Raw genomic sequence first — 8,449 nt, 5'->3', positions numbered from 1 at the left:
TTTGGCTGATATATTGACATATTTTAGAATGTTAACATTGTTATTATTATTATTTGTAGAAGATGTAGTTGTGTTTGGCTGCCGCCCACAGCATTTGTGTGTGTGGTACTCGTCCAAAACAAGGAAGATTATAAGGAAGCCATTGCAGCTTCACAACCAAAACTTTATAATAATATTCAGCAGTACAGTGTGCAATTTCAAGTACAGGCCGTTGCATGGTATATCAATAAAAGGCATTCCCAGAAGAGGGCAGTGAAAGGCACACATCTTTTTTTCACCTTAACCAAACGGCAAACAACTTCCAATTCCATCTCCACCTCACTTTCATTTAATCGAAGCTTTTATTTTTCAAATACAGGGTATTCTCAAGATTTAGTTGATCAAAATGGGCCGAATATATCAATGATTATCTGTTCCCAAGTCAAGGGGCAGTGAAGTACATTTTTATTCTAAGTCATACTTTAAACAACTGCAGTTATTTTTCTTGTATTTTATGATGCTATTTTGTAAATATACTTTAAATATGAGTGTGGTTTTGTACCTGAACATTTTGACTAGTTGTGAAAAAAATATAATAAAAATTATATATTATATATGAAGAGGCAAAAAATTGTACCTGTGCCTAAAATATTACTGACATTGTAAACTAACAAACACATATTGAAAATTGTTTTATTCAAGGAAAGGACACTGTCTCAGCATTATTTCTCTCTCTCACACACACACACACACACACACACACACACTTTTTCATGGAAACCTTATATTTTTCCATTCATCAAATAGCCATGCCCTAACCACTGGGCTATCACTCCTGTATGCACTTTTTGTTCTTAAAAAAAAAATTACATTTTTCATAACTGGCAAATTTGCAATTTGTACTTACTGAATACTTGCAATATATCAAACCTACTCTAATACTTTTATATCAAGAATTGAAAATTGTATAAATATTTTATGACTGCATGTGATTTGAAAGGTGTTGCTCCTGGTGACAAATACACACAGTTACCACCTGAAACATGAATAAAACTTTATTTCAGTACCTTGTGCATGAACGTGATTTCAACGTCATGAAATTGTCTTTTATTATTGTTGTAATGAGAGAGAGAACTCTAGTAGCAGATATCATAAACTTTGCATTTGCTGGTTTTGGCTCAGTCTCGCAGCCCTCAGTGTTGTGCTGCAGCAGCCAGCTGTTTTTGGTGAAAAGGCTCCAGTAAACCCACTGTACACACCTCCTAGCCAGTACCGACAGACAAAGTTAGCACCTACCTAGCTGGCGAACACAGTGGAGCATCTTGCTAAACAGCCAGAGATAAATATTGGTTTTACATTCTTCAGGTGGCCAGTAAAACAACTTTAAATGAATGCTTCTGTTGCATTGTGTCAGCTGAATATGTCAGTGGGCAACTGTTTGTTGTCTTGTTCACCTTATCAAATTTATGCAGCGATAAAATGTGAGTTTACAGCTTGTTGCACTGCCCCTGAGCAGCAAAAAATATTGGCCGAGCAATAGACCTTTTTCATAGAAGCCATTTTGACACTAATAGTGGGGTGAACACAGGTGTTACCAGAGATACTGATTAAGGCCTTGTTACATTCAGTTCAAACAGAGTCAGTGTGCAGCTATGATAGGATTTAGTGGTATCTTACGGTGAGCTTGCAGATTGCAAACATCTTGCATCCCTATCCCCTTACCAACGTGTAGGAGAGACCATAGTGGAGATGAAACCTGCAAAAAACTTGACAAACCCTATCTAGAGCCAGTGTTTAGTTTGTACGTTCTGGGCTACTGTGGAAATATGGCGGTTCAACATGGTGACATCCATGGTAAATATTAACGGTCAGTCTAAGGTTATGAAATCACAATTCTTACTTTCAGCATAAACACTATTCAAAAAATACTTTTTATGCCATATTCTGACAATAAATCCCTGTAAATCCTACACACTAGATGTTTTAGTTAGCAAAACGGAAGCTAACTGGGTAGCTAACGAATGACGTAGATTAGCCATAGATGTACAATAGAATCTAGACTGGGCATCACCTCTCAGCCAGTCGTGATATTTCAGCAAAAAAATTCCCCTGTGAATAAGTCACCATTATAAAAGAGACAGATGTTGACTGTTGACAAGACACCTCAAACTACAAACAAGGTCAGTTATGATTTCTCTCATGATTTTTTGATCCATGGAGTTTTATATTTGTAAAACTTTTCTCAAACCAAAAATAGAGTGTGTTGAGTTTGCATGTTCTTTCTGTGCCTACATGTGTTGTGTAGAGAATGAATTTGACTGTATTGTACTTTGTATGTTTGTATGTTCACAGTAAAGTCGGCCTTTACGTTATACTAGCTAGATAAAAATTGATATTCATTAGGTAGCTTGTTAGGTAGTGTTTCGCTAACATTAGCTAAATTAATGAGGGCTAAGTGACCCTTCACTTAGCTGATGTTTTAATGTTTCCATCTGACATGTTCTAAAGCAGTACATCCTCTTCCTCCTCACTCCCACCACATAACAAATAGAAAAACAGTGGTATCTAACTGAAGGTAAAGTTACTGCAGCTAGTAAGCTAGTGTCAATCAGCCGGATTTATGTTAGAGTGGATAAAGACAATGTTTAATCCATTTCCCACACGTGTGCTTGTGTTTCACTTTATTTTAACCCTTTACTCTTTACCACCTGTGCATAACACACATATTTACAAGACAAACATATTTACAAAACAAACAATACAAAAATATGATACACACTAAACAACGTTAAGTTGTCATATTGGTGTTGGGGAGATGTGAGTGACTAAAGCGGTGCGAAGCAGTGTATTTCACATTTTTGAGAGATTACCAAAAAAAAAGGGAAAAACAAAAAACAAAGCCACCATCCGGACTTGTGAAACACTGATTATCGCTCTTCTCAGCACCCCATACACACCACTTCAACATGTAGATTAATGCAAACCTTGCCAGGCCTGCAGTGGCCTAGTTAGAGCTGAGCATCTATGATTGGACTGTTGTTGTTTGGAGGCGGGGCTTAGTAAAGGGTCAATTGTCCATGTTGCCTCAATGGAAATTCTCTGTTATACTAACATTAAAATGGAAACTATAATTAGTATCATTGGTAACACCTGTGTTTACCATACTAGTTCATACCAATATGGCTTCTGTGAAAAAGGTCTATGATGCAGCTTTAATCTTACAGTACATTAAATAAAATATAAAATACTCTCCATCACACTTAAACTAAAATTACTTTTTTCAATATTGGAAAATTTTAATAGTTTTTGACCTGGGTTTCACTTTTCTCAGCGTGTGTGTGTGTGTGTGTGTGTGTGTGTGTGTGTACGCACATGCCCACCCTCTCCCCTCTCTCCCCCTCCTCTCTCACACCGTGTCTCTCTCCCTCCACGCTCAGCAGACGGACGCATCCATGGAGGGCTCATGCAGCAGTCCTCTGCCTTACTACTTCCAAAACCACATTTCAACATGACATAAGAAGCAAAATCCGGCTCTTCCAGCCAGAAGCTCTCCGTTTCTGCCAGACAGCCCTTGCAGCATCCCGGTGGTACCGATTTCCAACTTTTTTTTTTTTTTTTTTTTTTTTTTTTAACATCCCCCCCTGCTCCCCTGAACCCCCTCCCGTGTACTTTTTCATCCATTCCCGGGAGATAAGTCAATTTCCTGGGAATTAAAGGAGCTTGCTCGTTTTTTTTTTGTTTTTTTTTTTTTGTTTACTTCGGGGATCCGCATGGATGTGGCAGCGGTAGAGGGGATGTCTCTGCCGGGTATCCGACTCCGGAATCGGCCGGCGCAAGTGATGCCGAACCAGAAGAAGGTCAAAGCGAGACGGAAAAGACGAAAGGAGTTGCTTTTAATCCAGATTTGCTTGTTCGGCGGCTTGCTGCTGGTCGTGAAGGGGTTTTCCTACTTAGCGGAAAATTCAGGTGAGGATTTAGCCGATTGTTGAGCTCCTGTTCGGGGCGCTGGGATACTGGAGAGGGGGAGCTGAGTCCCCCCAGCAGTTAGCTGGTTGGTTCTTTACTGTACATGTTTGCTTCTGCAACGTTTGTCTAATTATCTCTTTACCATGTCACCTAACACACAGCTGTACGTAGGGGAGACTGGGGGCAAGTGTAACATTTTTTTATATATATTTTCCTTCATAACTCACAGACAACTTGAAATAGAGTAGTCATCTTTTGGTACAAGAAACCTATCTATGTGCACTAATCAATAACACAATTGCTATATTTTCACTAAGGACAAGACTATATTGAATTTAATGTAAGAAGTAAGAGACAATTGACATTTGCTACTGAAGTGTGGGCAAACACTGACTGGGGGATTGTACAACAGAAAAAAATAAGTCATATTGACTCACCATATCTCAAATAAAAGCACAAAGCACATCAATACCATAATATCTAATAATGTGACTTAAAGGTCCACTGTGTAAAATTTACAAGGGTGTATTGTTGTAAGTGGAATATATTATTTATAAATTAGTTTTTATTGGTGTATAATCACTTGAAAATAAGCATTATTGTATTTTAGTTGCCTCAGTATAAGTCCTTTATAGCTACAGACTGTGCCATTGAGTCAACTCAGGTCCCCAAGAAGAGCACCAAGCTTTGGAGCCAGTTTGACGTAGTGGCCAAACCATGTAATGACAACGTCACATGATGCTCTGCAGCCCAAAAACAATTTTCCCCATAGACTTACATTGAGAAAAAAAAAACTGCTGTAAAATGGCGGATACATTTTTTGAAGTGTCACAAGCCTTGCAAAATGACTCCTTTCACTATCAGAATTGGATTTATCTGGTCCAATAGCCAGGACACGTGATTGAATCATTTATCCCATTCAAGTTAGCAGAAGCTAAGTTAACCCCTCAGCCAAAGGAGGTCTCTACTGTGCTTGCTCTATGGGCTGTCCAATGGGGAAGCATATGTTGTGGCTCTGATGCCAAAGTTGTCTTAATTCTTAGCAGCCGTCATAGGAATGAATGGAGACCCGCCTCCAACGCTATATCCAGTTCTCTATACATCCATCAGTACGCCATGTTGTATCGTCCTCTTCCTACAGACTGACTCTAGATAGTCTTTTGTGTTTTACATGAGTTTTGTGGCCACTGTAGTTTCTCCTACCTGGTTGAAAGGCAAGGGTGAGACAAGGTGTTTGCAGTCTGCAAGCTCACCACTAGATGTCACTAAATCCTATACATCTCTGGCATTGTTAATTATTTAAGTTGAGTTGAAAGTAATTTAAAATATATAATTTTACATTTAAATTTAGTGTTCATTTCCTAACAGAAATGTGTGGCAATGCAGATAAACAAGTTGCTTACATTGGGCCAAATGGCAGCCATGACAAAATCTTGTATGCTAGCCAGCAATATCTATATTGGCAGAGATAAAATTGATTTAAGTTTTAAATTTGTCATCATTTAAACTTTTGACAACTTTTGTCAGAGGTAAAAAAAAATCCTGCTCCTTTTGCACAGACAGTGCCACCACTTATTAAGAGACATTAACATTAAGGCTTATTTAATTGAGCTGTCTGTTTCAAATAATGTAACTGTCACTGCTCACATACTTTCCATGAATCCTTTATGTTGGCATGGATGTTGAAAAAATACATCCACTAGAAGGCGCTGCTCAGCTGACAACAACAAACACGGCGATGGTGGAAGAGGATGCAATAATGTACGAGAAAGAGGAAAACAGAGGCAGCGTTGTAGACGGCGTTGATCTGTGTGTTCGTTAAATACACTGTAACTTGTGCATGTGCATTTCTCTAAGTAACTGACAATCAATGTAATTTCCAAAACTTTCAGATTTGTAAAACTTTTCGCCGCTGTCCCGTGGTCATGTCTCACTTGAAATATTAGCTGCACTGCCCCCTGCAACGACGTGGTAGCTGCAGCTCCATTATGTCTGTATCCGTCAGCTTTCAGAGAATGTGCACAAATGTGGCCAAAATAAACACATGGACTGAACAGAAGGCTCCATGAGTATCCATATGCTCATCTATGTAATGTTAAGCATAAATGAGCCTTTAGAGGAAGACACTACACAGTTGTTATGCTACATGTTATTCTTCATTTTTATATGGGGACTTTTTTTTGTGAACTGTATGTTTTCATATGCGTTTGAGACCACTGGCCTAACTAATCATTTACAGAACAAGATGTCCATAACTTTATCAAAACCAGTATATTTTCTTAGATTGTTAAAACCAAAGAGAGTTACATCCTCTGTTAGCCCCAGTTTGACCTAAAAAAAAAAATCCTCATATGAGCATCAGGGTGTCTGCCGTCATACACGTACACAATAGGCTATATTGGGAATTCATATGAGCTTTAATATGGGAGACTATTCAGGGGGGCTGAGGGATGCAGAGGCTCCTGTATATTCAGGTGTTTTAGCTGCAGAGCTGTGAAATCAGGGCAATGAGCCCCAGGGTATAGGCCTACACCTCTTCAGGTTACTGCAAATGGTTACACGGTGTCTTTTTCTCTCCCTCTTTAACTTTATTTTTCAGTGCTGTACTGGCATGTTTGTTCAGTTATTAGCCTCGCCAAAGCATCCAAATGCAACCCTGATAATAAATAAGTGCATTTACTTCCTAACAGCAAACATCTGTACTGCTTGACTTGACGCTCGCTCGTTCCTCTCTTTCTCATTTTATCTATCTTTGACTGTGCCCCCCAACACTCCACTTAATTACTGAGTCAGCGTCAGCTAAAGTGAAATGCATTTATCACTTTCCATGGACAGAAGGCCCGCATGAATATTCATAGACTCATGATTTGTGCATCATCAGCGAGACTAATTTTTTTCTCTTCTTTCCTCCCCACTGCGTATCCTGGTTACATGGAAATGCAACAGTGCTGCGCTCTGCGTGTGCTCAAAAATTAGAGGTGAACAAGAGACGACACCAGGGCGTTTAATGCATTTCCCTTGTCCCCATTGTGTTCTTGTTAACTCTTAATCAGTTTGCCGGAATATCAATTAAAGTTGATTATTTATGATGCGCCTAATGAAGTTCTGCTAAATTGAGCTTGATGTTGTGGAGCTGGAAGCGAAGCACTCAACGCCTCTTCACAGTGGCACATTAATCATTCCCACACTCCTCTTCTTCTCTCCGCGTGCAAGATAGCGAAAGGAAGATAGACGCAAGGAGGGAGCAGTACAGTGCTGGCACGCAAACCTCACTGCTGCTGCTGCTGCTGCTGGTGGTGGTGTAGCTGCTGTGTGTGGTGTAGTAGAGGTGAGGCCAGGTGAGAAGTTCAGCCATGCCCTGAGGACTATTGAATAACTGGGCTTTTTAATTCTATCTGAATCCCTCTCTTAGGCCAGACTTGTGGTTGGCAGGGTGGAAAGGGCAGAGTGCTCCTGCTGGGCTCTCTGAAGTATGAAATGAATTCATTGCTGTTGCTGCTTTCTTGAAGAATGTGCAGATGTAGCCACAGTGGGAGCCCCACTTTGTGCGCTGCGCTGTTGCTCCACCTCCCCCAAGAGGTTTTTTGTTTTGGAAAATCATGAAATTCCCCTTCAATGTATGAATTGGGGGGAAGGGGAAGGAGGGAGGGGGGCCAGATCCCTAACTGACACATCTGTGGCACACTCCTCCAGCTGTTCACTACCCCTGCCATTACACGTATCAAGTATCAAACTTTAATGTGACAGAGAAGACGAGCCCGGCCATTAAAAATACAACAGCACTCTGCTACCTGCAACATCCCAACAACAGAAACATGTAACTTATACATAGAAATGAAAAGGCTAAATTCAAAACTCTGGTAATATAGTAAGTCTGCTGAAATATACTAGAGCTGAAACAGTTAAGTGATTTGTAAATTGACAAAATTATTTTGGTAACCGATTAGTTGTTTCAGTCATTTTTCCAGCAAAAACACCAAACATTCTTCTGTGAGTTGCTTTTCTCTGTTTATATCGTTGTCAAATGAATATCTTTTGGTTTGGGCTGTTGGTCGGACAAAACAAGATGTTAGAAGACATCACTTCACTGAGTCTTTTTTTTTTTTTTTTTTTACATTTTTATCATTTCTTAAACTAAAGAATTACTTGAGTAATCGAGAAAATAGTCACCGGATGAATCAATAATGGACATAATCATTAGTTGCAGCCCCATAAATATACTGTATGTACTAATCGTTGTCTTTGCTTGAGAAGTTTGTCCAAAGAGCTATGACTCATGTCATTGTTCTTCATGACTATAATTAGCTGGTACAGCCCTCTGCTGTGCATAAAAAGTAATTTTGCATAGAATCTCTTTAAACAGATATGAATGCCGGATCTGTGGGCAAAGGATTTTGGTGTTGACCAATCATGTTTAAGCAGGATTCAGTTGCATGCAGGTAAACAGTCGGTGTGGAGAGCAAAAGAGGTAGAAGGCACTGGCTGAACTCATCAGCTATAATCT

At 39.5% G+C, this 8,449-nt stretch overlaps 1 protein-coding gene across 1 annotated transcript in view; it reads left to right on the top strand.

Moving 5' to 3' along the window:
• The first annotated feature begins 3,369 nt into the window (after window positions 1–3,369).
• Window positions 3,370–8,449, top strand: part of LOC146330250 (sodium/potassium/calcium exchanger 3-like) — a 69,372-nt gene continuing 64,292 nt past the window's right edge. Inside the window, exon 1 of the mRNA XM_084715772.1 lies at window positions 3,370–3,945. Coding sequence (XP_084571898.1) covers window positions 3,750–3,945 — 196 coding nt within the window. The 5' untranslated portion in view covers window positions 3,370–3,749. The remainder of the gene's footprint in view (window positions 3,946–8,449) is intronic.

The sequence above is a fragment of the Lutjanus erythropterus genome, chromosome 3, assembly GCF_056507025.1.
Source record: "Lutjanus erythropterus isolate fLutEry1 chromosome 3, fLutEry1.hap2, whole genome shotgun sequence".
Taxonomy (NCBI): domain Eukaryota; kingdom Metazoa; phylum Chordata; class Actinopteri; order Lutjaniformes; family Lutjanidae; genus Lutjanus; species Lutjanus erythropterus.
This window is presented reverse-complemented; position numbering and strand designations above follow the sequence as displayed.